The sequence below is a fragment of the Morone saxatilis genome, unplaced genomic scaffold (genome assembly GCF_004916995.1).
Source record: "Morone saxatilis isolate NCDOM2014 unplaced genomic scaffold, NCSU_SB_2.0 Contig22, whole genome shotgun sequence".
NCBI classification, from domain to species: Eukaryota; Metazoa; Chordata; class Actinopteri; family Moronidae; genus Morone; species Morone saxatilis.
Genome location: NW_023339785.1, coordinates 16,796,972 through 16,811,776, shown reverse-complemented (window position 1 = coordinate 16,811,776; position 14,805 = coordinate 16,796,972). Strand labels below are relative to the sequence as shown.

Below are 14,805 nucleotides of genomic sequence, written 5' to 3'. Positions count from 1 at the left end.
TGAAAATGTATAAATAAATAAATATACCAGTGTTGGGGAGTAACTGATAACATGTAATCAGGATATCGGATCATAGTAGTAATATATAATATAATATATTATTATTGTATTTTATTATAATATAATATATATTATATCAGTGTTGGGTAGTAACTGATGATATAGTAGTAATATATAATATTATAATATATTAATATAATTTAATCAGACTAGATGATTACATAAAAAAAAAGTGTAAGTAGATATTTTTAGTAACATTTTGATCTGATGAAATTCTTTGAAAGATAATGAAACTTTTTTTCATGATGACATAATAAAGTAGATGTTGGTCATGGTAAATGTAATTCCACTGCGAAATGTGTCACACACACCAAACCCACATCCTCTGATTGGTCAATGGACTCAACCTGAGGCATTGTGTGATTACCAGTTAAGGGCTAAGAACAACTCTGGTTTTCAACACAGAAGAATTTTAATATATATATAGATATATATATATATATATGCATCAGTGAGTAAGCAGCATGCATTTACGGTTAGCTGGTTGTATTGTATTGAGGGTTAGTTCTTTCACAGATGGGTAGTGGGGGTCCAATGAATCCCAGTTCAGGGGTTGGGCCTCCTCCAAAAGGTCACATAATACAGTATATTTGGCATGTTGAGAGACGATTAATGGGGAAAGTGAACTAACAAGTCACAGAAATGTGTTTTTGTGAGCCAAAAAATGTTGGAACCACTGGTTGTATTTAAACAAATGTGCTTTTTATGAAAAAAAATCCAGATTTCTAACATTACAACTTTCTAATTACACATAACTAAAAGAACATGATCATCTGTAGCATCTCTGCCCATCCTGTACCTCTTAAAATAAACTGGTGTGAATATTGTGACTCCTATGGTTATACATTTTACCTGAAGATGGAGCTCTTCTTCAAAGGTTGCCAGTTACTAGTAGTAGATGTAAAATGTGGAGATGCGAATGTGTTGCAGAGCATGCAAAGATACAAGCTAAAACCTCGGTCAGATAAAACAGTTACTCTCTTCTGCTTAATATTACAACTTAGTTACTGACTTCTCCTATGACCAGCTTGTCAGACAGTCAACAAAATTCTTTTATGTTAGTTATTTGAGTTATATTTTAGTTAAACTACTGTTTCCAGTATCAATAATGTCCTGTCACACTGAATATTTGTTTTTATTTTAACAATAGCAGCAATCTTACATCAGCTGATGTGGGGTCTTAAAATGAAAATGAAGCTTAGCAGGACTTTTGTTTCCTCTCCTGTCAGTCACATTTTCCTCTGTCTGATGTGTGGGATAAAACTTAAACCTGACTCAAAATATTTCCCATGTGCCTACTCAGAGCAGTCATTTAGACTTGTCATGACAGGAAAAGCACAGGTGTTACTAATTATATATTTACATTAATAACGACTGCATGCTGGCTCACACTTTAATGGAACAGGGTCATCGTTCTTTTCACCAAGTTTTTTTTTCTGCTGCCAGAAGTAAAAAACAAAAAGAAGTGTTTTCACAACAGGCTGAATATATTTTTAATCTTATTGTACATGTGTGTAGTGACAATAAAGGCATTCTATATGAGAGTGAAATTATAGTATTTGGTCATTAGATGTATGTTATTTTCTGCTCTCTGGTGTTTTTTTTTACACATTAAATGTCAAATTAAGATGATTACTTGAAAAAACTTTATTGATAAAGGGTGAGGTAATTCCAAAGTAACAGATAACCTTACAATTTTCACACCTAGTGGAAGAACTGATAGTAAAAGATACCCATCATCATCTACTCCTTATTTGGTGTCTTCCTCCTCTGACGCCTGTATTTTGTGGTCACAGACATGACAATATAAGCAACGGTAGTAAGAGTGTGTAGAGTATTCAGCTTTTTCTGCTCAACCTGACAGTGCTGGCTCACGGTCTCTTTCAACAACATGAAAAACTTCAGTATTCAAAGTTTCTCACTGATGATAATGATTGTGGTGGTCTACACAGCATCACTCTCACAACATCAAAGCAAAAGAGCTAGGCTGAAACGAAGTCATGATGGATGTAATAACACCAGTGCTGACGATTTCAGACGCCTTATTCATGATGAAGCAAAACGGATGATACACAATGTGACAGACCAGGTAAGAGAACTACAAAACCATATGTGGTTTGTTTGTTTGTTTGTTTGTTTGATTATACTGACGTTCTTATCTTGTCATTAAAGAACAAGGAAATGATTCCATGGACAACTGGACACGCAACATGTGTGGTACGTTTGAAAGATTTTACAATTATTGTGATTATTGTATTCAGTGGTGTTTCGTGTAATGTCCACACTGTGGAAGTGTTGCTGGTTTCCTCTAGACTAACTCAGTCCTAATTGTTACTAATTGTTCCTTTGTTTTTACAGAAACATTTCTCCTGTTTAGCTGAGAAGGCTCTGAACCAAAGCACGAACCGCACCACATTAGAAAAACTCATCCATCTCTTGGACCAGTACAACAAGGTAAAGAGGAATTCAATGTTCAGTATGCTTTTTAGTCTGAAAACAAACTAACATTCCTAAACAAAATTTGAAATGGCATCAGTTCTAACAATGAATTTATGCTCTTTAATGTCACACGTGTTCTGTATTCAGTAAGTTAAATAGATCTTTGTGCGATTAAAACTAAAATTGTCAAAATAATTTTGTTTCAGTGCCACAATGAGACAAAATGTCGACTGGAGAAGGACTCCAAATGTTTTCTACGCAAAGTTCTTCAGGACGTCGAGAAATGTTTTAAGTCCTGAAAAAAAATGAGCAAACCCACCACGAATCAATACGAGTGATCACATTTATTATTTAAGTAAATTATTCTATTTATTGTAAAATGCTCTATTTATTTTCTTACAAATGTTATATTTGCATTTTATTTGTATTCAAACACCAATAAATTATAATGTGACAGTGGTTTTTCATGACAGTGTCTTATTTGTCACACCAGTTTATAATGTTTCAGGTGTCTGTTCAGTCAGTAACAGCTGTTTCACACTGAAGAACAACACTTTTTGAACGCAAGGCTACTTTTTTTTAAGACACCAACATTATTTAGGTTTACGGAAGCTGCTTTTACATTTCATTATAAAAAATTTTCAAAGCACCAACAAACTCATGAAACAGGGAAAGAGCGGCAAGAATGTGAGATATAACGTGTAAAATAATTTAATGAATAAAATATCCAGGGGTTTGGTGGATGTAAACATTTGACATACATTATGATACAAAATAAAAACCAGTTTTCCTCCATCTACAGAACATCATAAAATCAAATCATCCCCACAAAAACCTCATAGTGCATTATACTAAGGCATACAGTATGTATAGGGTATTTCAATATAACACAAAGTGTTCTGACATTTGTAAATGATTAATGCTTAGATTAGCAAATGGCACCAACATAAGAGCTGGCTGGCATGCATGCCCCTACACGTCTGATCTAAAAGAAGTATAAAACACACTTTTCAGTTACATACTTGATACTACATACTCTCCTCTCCTTGTTCCCACCACATTAGTGTTTATTTTAGTTTTTTCTCCACGTTAATGATTTCTTGAATTCAATGGGAAGAAACATTGAGGCTACAACTTATACTCAGAGTAGAATAATTTGCTTTAATTTAAGTGAAATTGCACCGTTAATTAGATTATAATGCATTCATATCAGCACGGCTTACTTAATATGAATCACTTTCTCACATAGCAGGAAATCCATAATACAGAATCAGTGTGTGGTTCACTGCCAAACAGTTTGCATGTTAAATACACTTAACAAATTTCACAAAATATGAACATTAATGCAGTTTCTAGTTCATGTCTTCAATTATATGTTCAACATCCTGTCAATTCTATGACTTCCTTTAGAGAGTTGGTCATATCCTAACCAATGATGTTGCAAGTGAAATATGTGCATGGTAAATTCCTCCTTAATGCTAGAGGTGCTTGGGTAAAATAACTTATTTTGTTGGCTGACGCTGCAGAAATGTGTTCCATTAAAATGTTGGACATCTTCAAAGAAGTCTTAGATTATAATACAAGTAACAGAAGAGGTCTTGATCCTACCATAGACACACCTCCTTCACATTTAACCAACTATACAGTGTATTCAGATCGTCTTTTAAATAATATTCAACAATAAATTCTTCAGACTGCACTAATGACTTCTTTTCCTAAAGTAACATAAAAGCTACAGTGAGACTAAACTCTTCTCTAGGCCGTGTTCACTGCAGGAGGGATTCGATCACAGCGTCTGGCTTTGCAGATCTTTTCCTGTGTGGAGATGAGTACACGATAAACGTTATCAACAACTTCAGGCAGCTTACGGCGTTCGCATTTCTCAGAATTACGGTGTATCATGATAAACGGCAAATACCATCATGTTAACGCTTCATATCTACAATCTATAAATAGACGCAATTATACAGCACGGACAGACATCCACAATAAATAACTCAATGTAGTCTCACTGAAATACATATGAAAAACTGTGAAACCACAAGTTGAAATTGTGAGGGGCTAAAGGTTGCAGATTATTCAGCTAACAGTGTGAACAAACTACCCCAGAATCAGGTTTTAGCTTTCAAGGCACTTATTCACGTCCTGTGTCTTCTGCAAATCAGATAAAGATCTGAAATAAAAAATAGTGAAAATGCAACCAACAAACATTAGAGATGAACTTGAATATGTTCAAACCACATTGGGGGTGGTTAAGACACACTTGACCTAGATGACAAAAAAGTGTGAATGCATCACTCTCTCCAAGATGCATACACAATCATTCAAAGTGTAACGACGCCAGTGAATGATCTGTGGAAGTGCACATTTATGAGAGATGCCCTGCGATATTAGCAGCTGAAGACACATTAAAATTACGCTGCAATCAGACATCTCTCTCCCTGTCACATGATGAGCATGAACAGCAAAAAAAAAAAAACAGCTCACAATTTCAACATACACGGTTCAACTGAAGCCTTTAAAAGTGCTGTTGAGTCAGGTTTAGTTAGTTATTAGCTAGTCTGCTAAACTGTACAAGATATTATTCTTGCAATTTTTGAAAGCTACAAAACAGCGTTCGGTGCACAACCAGGGGGAGGACCGCGCTTGAATTGCATGTAGCCCAGGGCCTAAGACATTCTTGAAATGATGAAAATGTAAAGACTGATGGAAGAAACATGCTGTAAGAAACTACAAAGTGGACTGGTATATCAGTAATGCTCAAAGGGATGTGGAGCTTCAGGCTGTCTGTGTAGAAAGTAGATTACCTTCGTCCAGTCTTGGGCCGGCCACTCTTGCCGCTTTTAGAGGTTCTGGGTCTCTCTAGTTTCATCAGTGACTGCCGCATGCTCTCCTCTGTGTAGGCCAGATACACATGGGACAGATCCACCTCAAATGGCTACAGGAGGCAGAGACAGAAGAAGGGTGAGGCTAACAATACATTGCCAAGGAGGGAAAAGAGAAAAAAGATCAGGAACATCCCGTCATTACACAAAAACAAGAACTCACGTCTTTTTCTTTTTTGTCTGGAGCAGGGGTCTGTTTTCTCATATTGTTGCCAGTGTATGCCACACATTTCTGAAAGACATAGGACGAAGATTTATGGTATGTATTCCTCAACTGAGAGTTTGCATCTTTAAATTCATGTCAATCAAATCGCACGAAATCTGTGCACGAGTTATGCAAAGTGAGCTCACCAGCTGCCATTCTCCAATGTCTTCGTTCCAGTGCACGTAATTCTCTATCATCTCCTACACAGAAAAACGTGAGAAAATATAAATACTAGAAACAAGGACAGACATTTAAAAATGTTGTTAACTCAAGAATATTCTCTTTGTCACTGTGTGCCCTCACTTCATTTGTGTTTGTACAATGTGTGCAGCTTGCTACATGTTCATAATTTCATAGATTTAAGATGTTGTTCCACAAGGTCATGTCTTATAATGAGAAGAAGAATCTTGTATTCACTGCCAGTGGATCATCTCTATTAGCTGCTTTTCAGTCCAGACCTCGTTTCGGGTTATTATACACAGAATAGGAAAAAAACAGTTGTATAAATGACAATGAACAGTTCCCACACAACCTAAATAAAGTGAAAGTCAGTCAGTGACCATGCCAGCTTTTTCTTTCTTTGTGTGCAGATGTGAGGGAACAATACAAGTGGTGGAGCTACAAATATGAGTACAAATACACACCTGGTATTCCTGGGGAATAAAGTTGTCTATGATGAGCATCTGGAGGCGCAGCTCTCGACTCAGCTGACGAATGTTCTCCAGGAGACCCTCAATCTCTCTGTGATGCTCTTGCTGCAGATCTGCCATCTAACAGACAAAACACGACGACCACAGTGGATGAATTTATTTGGCTCCCCTAATTAATCAAATCGAGTTTCAGAACTTAGAAGTTTAAGCTCTGATTAAAGTGTTTTAGTAAATAGTCTCTCATAAGAGGCTATGGATCAAAACTATTTTATGTTATGCTTACTTCTGATTTGGCAGCCATCAGCATGGTCCATACTTTCTTCAGCTTCTTGGTCTTTCCTTGAGCCTCCTCCTGCAGACTAGTGTATTTCTCTTCTATGTCCAGACGTTCTTGCTGTTTTAAGAGGGAGAGGATGAGTGATTAAGCAGAAGCAAACTCGGTCTACAAGCAAGCTGTAGTCTTTGGTCATGACTGTGAAGAACCTAGACAGATTAAAGGGCCAAGTCAAAATGATGCCTTAAAATTGTTTTAATCCTGAGTTTTGCATCATCAGAATCAGAATCACTATTATTGGGCAGGTATGTGTGCACATCACAATGTACAAACACAGACTAACAGCATAGACATAGACTAATATGTACAGTTATGCATATATATAAGCATTAGTAGACAGTAGACAATAGTGCAAAAGATGCTGAAATAAATATTTTACGTCCAAAATATTTGAAACTAAAATGAAACAGGTCTCCTTGGCTTTTCTTTGAACTAGGTATTTTTTCCACATGAATACAAGGAAAGCAAGAGTATGACTTTGAGCTTCTAACCATATTTTCCGACCACAATGATGCAGCCGTTTCAGGGTAAATCCAGTTAATACTGCGATTACTACCTCATGTAAACTGTGGTAAAAGAGATCATATTTTCCCACCCACGGTAAGGCATGTCTGGGGTTTATTTTGCATCTGTGGCAGATTATTTATTGATAGTTAGATCATAGTTTAGATCTCGACTCAGTAAACAAACAAATACAACAGTAAGCATTTAACTCCAGTATGATCATTAGATGATATTATCTGGTTACCTAACTTGATCTACCAGCTGATCTACTTGATGAAGTATTTGATAGACTGATTTTTGGACAAATAGTATTTTGTGGAATCAACTATGCTAACTGTGATCCATCCTCACCTCTTTCTCCTCTAGCTCCCTCCGCAGCTGCTCCGCTCTCCTGCGACGTTCTTCCAGTTCATTGTTGGACTCCTGCAAAAGCTTCTCCTGCTCCTCAGCCTTAGCCAGGAGGTCTACCCCGCCTACAATCACCTTCTTCTCTAAGGCTGACAATTTTTCCAGCAGAAGGTGATGCTCCTGCCTGCGAAATTAGAGGTAGATATGGTATCAAATGAGTGGCAAACACATTACCACATCAGCTTACAAGTGAAGAAGACATTCCAGATGATTTAATTTGTATCATATTGAATATCACATTTAAAAAGTTCAGTAGAAATATTTTTGTCCTTTCATGAACTCACTGGGCTTTAAGGAGATCCTTCTCCCTCTTCTCCAGCTCTGCTCTTGCCTTGTTCCTCTCCTCCTCTTCCATGTCTAGCTTGGCCTCCAGTGCCTTTCTTTCCTCTTCAATCTTTGCCTGCATCTCCACCATCTTGTCTGGGGAAACCTTCTTCCTCCCTTAAGAGAGACAGAGGGAACCATAGTGTCTTTAATTCATAAGTAGTTTTAGATGCATCTTCCCATACCAAGTACTCGTAGATGTAGAGGTTAGAATACTTTCAATGCAGATAAATTCATTAAATGATACCAATGCCGATTATCAGCATTGGTATTATTTAATATGTGCAGTTTTAGTTCATACGTCTGTTCTACAGAAGTCAAATTCATACGTTTTTTTGAAGGAACCTCAGTCCTAACAGTGAGTGCCAGCGAGATCCAGCAACACAACGTGTTTGACTTGTTAATGCACAGTATTAAATAATTATTGTTAGTTTAAGCAAAAACTGAAAACAAGCTTAACTATATAAAGTGCAAGATTATCTCATCATATATGACATGGTGGCTGTGAAGATGAGGAACATGAGACTCATGGGTGGCAGTCATATATGGAGGGACAGAAAAAGGTTAACAGCGATTATACAATAAATTATCGGATAAGTCAGAGTTAGTGACACGGCAGCATCTGGAAAATTTTAGCGAGTAGAGACACCACTGCTACATGACAGTAGGACTACGTATATTCTTACACCAACCTCTTTCTTCTTGAATTAAGAGGTGCATAGCAAGCCAGACAGGCAGCATTTGTGCCCGGAAGAGGAGAGAGAGAGAGAGAAAGAGCAACACATTACGTAGTGATCTCGAAAGTCTTATGACTCTATAGGGTGAAACACCACAAATAGAACAAGGAGTGGGAAATCAAACAGAAAAAGAGGGTTCAGTCATAATAACAAAATGCTTTAGGGGTAGTGACAGTGATTGGACATGAGGCAAAAAAACAAAAGACATCACTTCACATAATGAAACATGATGTGGGTGAATTGCATCTTTGAAGGACATGAGTTGATACAATACAGCCTGGAAGAGGTGTAAGCAAAAACTGAAATCGTCATCCAGCAACAGTCTCGGATGTCAAAAGTGTGGTCCTTTAAGTCATGCGTGAAAAAAAGATAAGATCAGTCCTTTGAACTGATCACTTCGTCCCATTTGAATTCACTTTTTTGTCAACGCTCGCACACCTTTGCAGTCATTTGCACGAATGTCTTAACAATATTTGTGACATAAAAATTGAGGAGTGTGGTCAGTAACAGTGGGGGGATCTGGGCTGTAAGCCAACAGGAATAGTAGAGACAAAGTGAAACTATTAAGCCCCTTTCACACATGCAATGTAATTCATAAATGCTCTACGAAAATCCCCCCTGGCCTGCCTACTCAGGACTTTAAATAGCTCAACAGTCAATACAATTAACATTACCAGAGAAGGTTGGTTGCTTGCTAAAAAAAAAATTGTCAGTTTCTGAATTAATAATGCAATGCAAACTAGAAAGAGATCACATGCCTCATTAAACGTAGGCTGCACACACCTCTAACGTTGTTCATTTAAAAAATGTTTAATAATAGAAAATATCCAGCAATTTGTATCTGCATTTGGATCTAGATCTGTATTATAACACTTTGTGACAGACAATTATGGGAAACATGTAATCAATGTAAAAGATGCTAAGAAATCTTTTCAGAGGAAATTGGTCTAATGGTTAAGGTGCCCGTCATGTTCACATCCGACTGATAAACTTTGTCGCGGCCACAGTCTCACTCTCTCTTTCTTCATTTCGTATCATCTCTCTGCTGTCTGTTAAAAGCATACATTTAAAAATTAAAAATTAAAAAGCAATTCCAGATTCTACACTTGGATCCGAGTATGTCCCAAAAACTAATCACTTCTCCAATATGTCCAAGATCTTTTCACCAAATACAACTTAAATCTTTGTCTGTTTGACTTTTAGTTTTTCTGCTGATAGATTATTTCAACGGAGGTAAATCTTCCTCTTTTATGTTAAGTTAAATTAAAATGTTTATGCAGGCCTGCTGTATTATAATATGAACAAGGTACACCCTTCTTCAGACAGCTGAGCCGCTTACTTCGCATACTCTACAGTAAAGGTAACAAAAATTAATGAGCCGACCACTTTAGAAAGGAAATACGACTCAGGCTGTAGATGAGACATCAAGTCATCAGGAAATCCCCCAAAAAAAACACCTACACACACAACGTAACAAAAAAAACCCACACATCAGTCAAGTGACAAAATTTTCAATGTGAATTCATTCCAACTGTTTACAAATTATTTACCAACTTTTAAAGCTACAAACAGCATGCAAGCAAATCAGGAATTGAAAGGAGAAAAAAAAAATTTAACTGTTTTTCACTTTTTAACTAAAGCAGTCTGGCTGTAGACTGCAGAATTCTCTGTCATATTTAATTTATGATAAAAAAATCACAGGGAACATTCCTCAAGGGGAGCTACAGGGTGTTTTGACAACTATTGCGGATGCTTAAGTACCCCCACTTTAGCCTCCCAAAGCACTGCCTGTGTTCAGTAATCAAGAAATGGAGATAAATAACTGATCCTCTGCAAAATATGCTTATTAATCACATAGGCAAGCTGTGCAATATATATATTATTCATCCTTGGTGTAACTTTTTAAGCTTGACATCTTTCAGAAGTGATTCCAGCATGGCAAGAAGAAAATCTGGATTGGTCATGAGCGACGGACACAACATGGGATTTGTCTGTATAGAGGAGCTCAGTGCCATACATGCTCATTTAAAACCAGCCATTTTACGCGTTCTATGTGTGAAAAGGGCTTGAGTTTGTGGGCAGGTGGGTTGGTAGAGCAGAGTGCTGCTCCAACTCACTATTCTGAGGTTTGTCCTCAGTGGGCCGTGGTACTGAGGAGGAGCAGGCAGACTCTGAGCTATTGCTGCTGCTGCCACTGTCTGGAAAAGAAACAGAGGAAGCACCGTTCCCACCAAAGCCCGCAGTGAGTAACAAGTAGAAATGGAGAGATCTATGAGCAATAGGTTTGCAGAGGTTAAAGCAAAATATAGGTGGTTTATGTAAGTCTAACAAATCAAGCAGCTGTCGGTCCACACATGCAAATTGCACATACAGCACCATACTCACAGAGGTTGACTGACTTGGCTACTATTAATTCAGAGTAACGAATAGTATAGTATTGGAAAGAACATGGCATCTCTGGAACATTAGAGTCAGCACATAACATGATGAGTTAACAATGATTATCATATGTATTTAACACTTTGCCCTTAAAAGCAGAGAAGAGTGGAAGGTGAGAAATACAAGGGAAACTCCTAAATGAGAACAGTGTTGTTTATGGAAGCCTGTTAACAAAGAGCAGAGCCCAAACTAGCAACTTCAAAGCAACTTCAACTTGATAATTATGAGGAACTGAATGCTGACTCAAATTACAATGAACACCATAATGATAACAGATTAAATGTGATACACAAATTACAGATATACATCTAAATGTTTACCAAAACCAAACCGCTGCATGAAAAACAGGCTTACGAAGTTTGCACCAGCAGACTTTCAATCATCTGACCTTAATGCACACTTAAATCTATGTGTGCATGCATTACAGATACGTACCTCTTCTTCTCCTGCGGCCTTCTCCTGCCTCCCCTCCTTCGTCATCACCTTCATCCATCTCTTCTGATCCACTGGCCTCTGAGCCAGAGATCTCTTCACCTAGAATCGCACAAAACACCATTTTAAAAGCGGATGTGTCAGCCTTTAAACCGCACTTGTAATCCAAACATCATGATTACTGTCTGGCTCATTACCTTCCACCAGTTTCTTTTTGAGCTCCTCAATCTCCTTCTGAAACTGGCGCAACAGGGCATCCTTAGGGTCCTCATTGATCCTGGCTTTGTTTTTGATGTTCTTAGCCCTATTAGCATAGCGCAGGGTACTGATGGTCTCATCATAGTTATAGTCTGCAGGACCTATATTTGCACACTGGCAGGGAGAGGTTTTACATTTAAAAAGTGAAGTAAAAACTGTAACGTCACTGTTGAGTGAAAAGGTTAGAATATACAAACGCTTAGAACATTTTATTTGCACATTTATTGCCAACTGTTGCACAGATGCTTCTACTACTGTTTTCAAACTTTCAGTCTACCATCATGGTCTTGGAGTTTCCTCCTAGTGAATCCTGCAGCAGACGGGTTAGTTTGGAGTTCCTGTAGGGCACGTGTGTGCTCTTGCCGTCCACCAGGGCAGAGATGACGTTACCCAGAGTGGAGAGAGAGAGATTGATCTTTGTCGCTTCCTTTAAACGCTGACCTGTTGCACCAGTCTTGCCCTGTCTCTCCGAACCCTGTAGTGGGAAGGGGGGGCAGATTAATTTGTGATGGTCGGATGGACTGTGGGCGATAAGGCACACATCCGTATATAGTTACATCTGTATGACCTCATTTTCTCTGAAGTGGTTTACTTTTACACAGAGATTTCTGGCCCCAGATACATACTGCAAGGTCAACCAGATGAAGCTTTCCCATTCGCACATGCTGGTTTCCATCTACTCCTTTCTCACTGCACTCGATGGTGATGGTGAAGATTGCGTGAGAACGGGAGCTGTGTTCATTCATGTTTGTGGCACCGACAGAGCCTAAACACAGTGAAATAACATTTGATCAGACAACAGGACTCATATGAGTTAAGACGACATACTTCCTAACTTTATTATTTGAGCAAAATTGTTGTTATTTTCTTGGTGATGAAAGCTGTCACTACCTACATCACCTGCCTCCAGATCAGCCAACAGTAAAATCCAATTGCAATAGCCAGGTTTCAACCAGTAGAGGGAGGTTGCTATGCATATTATAGCATAATAACAATGCATAACAATGAAATGTCAAGATTTGACCTGACCTAAATTACCCATTACTAAACTGAACACAATACCAGTATACATAGGTTTTCAGCAGAAAAACGTTGCTTGTCCCGTCGTCCTTTGCAGGTCTGATGCATTTTCTTTAAAATTTGCTTAAAGGGAGGGAGCTGGCAGAACTGAAGGGTGTAGTAAGACTTTAAATATCTTTTCACAGAAGCCCTTTGCATAATAGTTTGCAAGCATTGTATTTTAAATAAGGAACTAATTACAGGGGTTTTATTTTACATACATCAATTAGCTGAATCCACACAATACTGTATATAATGCAAAACTGCAAGACTGCTTAAGGATCTTTTCATGTTTGTCTATATTTCCATTTCTTGACAGAAAGGAGTTTTTTATTGTCTCATTCATGTGGTTTTATGCACTGCACAGATAAATATCTCAGTGACTAATAAAATTAAAGTGTTTGTCTTAGTGCTGTTGGTTATTTTTCTTACGGTTTTTGTGGCCCAGTGTCATAATCCTGTCCATGTCATCAGCATTGTTCACGACGTAACCAGAGAGGTCTTTGATATACACTCCAACATCTGGTCTTTCTTTCACCTGTGATGAAAAAAATTCAACTTTATCATGGACAACTGATGTCAATGTCAAACAGTTAATAGAAACCAATCTATACAGCCATCTCCTGCAAATTTTACCCTTTTAAAAAGAATTACTGTTATGCCCTTTATGACAGATCCTCTAAATCAGATTTGTTACTAATCCCTGAAGTGATGAAGTGTTTAGTGTTGAATTTTAATATCTTTTTACCTCGAGCCTCTGCATCTGGTCCTTGCCCAACAAGTCTCGCACTTCCTCATTGTAAATCTCCAGATACGAAACACGGACCAAAAACCTGTAGAAGTCAAATGTGTATTCAAAATCAGATAAATGCTGAAATGTAAAACTGCAAAAAGCAAAAGAGTAAATGTAAGAAAATGTTTTACTCATAACACGTGCGCCCCTTGAAAAGAGCTCTGTATAAATGCTGTTTATAATTCTACTAATAAAGTCTCAATCAGAAACAAACTGCACCACATTTAAGGGGTGGGCTAACCTTTAATAATACGTTTAATGAACACATTCATTATTTAAATGCTTTATCCAACTTGCTTTGCATTTTCTGAATATGAACAGTCATTATTGACATGTTTTGTCGTTTTCAAAGAAACCATCTCTGAATATGTGTTTTTACTGCGAAAGCGATCAACAAAAAGTTCCCCTTTAATTCAGAAAGACTCATATTTGTGTGTTTGAATAAAACTGCTGCTTCATTTTCTTCTTGAGATCTGCTTTAAATACTGTTGCTCTACTGAAGCTTAAAAAGAGGTCGACTGATAATCTCCCAGTGGTTAAACGATAACGTTAATGAATGTTAATTAAGAGAATTTATCGAGCAGCTGAAAGAAAATAAAAAAGTAATACATCTAGCAAGAAAGGATTACTTTTCCAGGATTATTACACAGAAACTCTCTACTATTGATCAGCTACTTAACACTTTCCCCACCCATCCGCAGTTCTCTGCATCACATTTTGAATAACTTGCATCATTCTTCAATAACAAAATCCAATAAGAGAAGAAAAAAGATTTAACCATGGGAAAATTCACTTGTATTACATTAACTGAGCTTTGCAACACTGTCTCAAGTGATTCCTCTACCTCATGTATTCACCCTGTACTAGGGCTGGGCGATAAAACGATAACGATATGTATCTCGATAGAAACCGGCGTAAGTTCAGCTCCGCTTTGGCTGCGAAGCAAGGTTGGTTGCATGAACAAAGGCACTCGTCGTCTGGTACGTATGGAGTGACACACTAATAGCCAATCATGTAACAGTATCATGTGTGGTTGCGCCATCTCGTTGTCTCGTGTTTGTTTCCAGAAACAGCGTGGTGTGGAAAGCAGCACGGCGAGTGAAAGATGAGTGCCGCAACGAGCGAGGAAATTGTGGAAAAAAATGGAAAGGTCAGCTCGCCAGTATGGGAGTTTTTTGGATTTTATAAGTCAGACCAATGTTGTCTGTAAATTATGCAAGACCGTCGTCCCCACCAAGACTGGTAATACAACTAATTTGTTTTACCACCTTAGTTTAT

At 37.7% G+C, this 14,805-nt stretch overlaps 1 protein-coding gene across 2 annotated transcripts in view; it reads right to left on the bottom strand.

Moving 5' to 3' along the window:
• Positions 1-3,194: 3,194 nt before the first annotated feature.
• Positions 3,195-14,805, bottom strand: part of kif3a (kinesin family member 3A) — a gene marked incomplete in the record, with an annotated part of 14,307 nt that continues 2,696 nt past the window's right edge. Inside the window, 15 exon segments of one of the 2 annotated variants that reach the window (XM_035668912.1) lie at positions 3,195-4,314; positions 5,307-5,437; positions 5,548-5,616; positions 5,736-5,789; positions 6,234-6,359; positions 6,523-6,633; positions 7,429-7,609; positions 7,770-7,926; positions 8,502-8,510; positions 11,421-11,519; positions 11,615-11,789; positions 11,953-12,150; positions 12,302-12,441; positions 13,167-13,272; positions 13,483-13,567. In XM_035668912.1, coding sequence (XP_035524805.1) covers positions 4,266-4,314; positions 5,307-5,437; positions 5,548-5,616; positions 5,736-5,789; positions 6,234-6,359; positions 6,523-6,633; positions 7,429-7,609; positions 7,770-7,926; positions 8,502-8,510; positions 11,421-11,519; positions 11,615-11,789; positions 11,953-12,150; positions 12,302-12,441; positions 13,167-13,272; positions 13,483-13,567 — 1,690 coding nt within the window. 2 annotated transcript variants of the gene reach the window in all.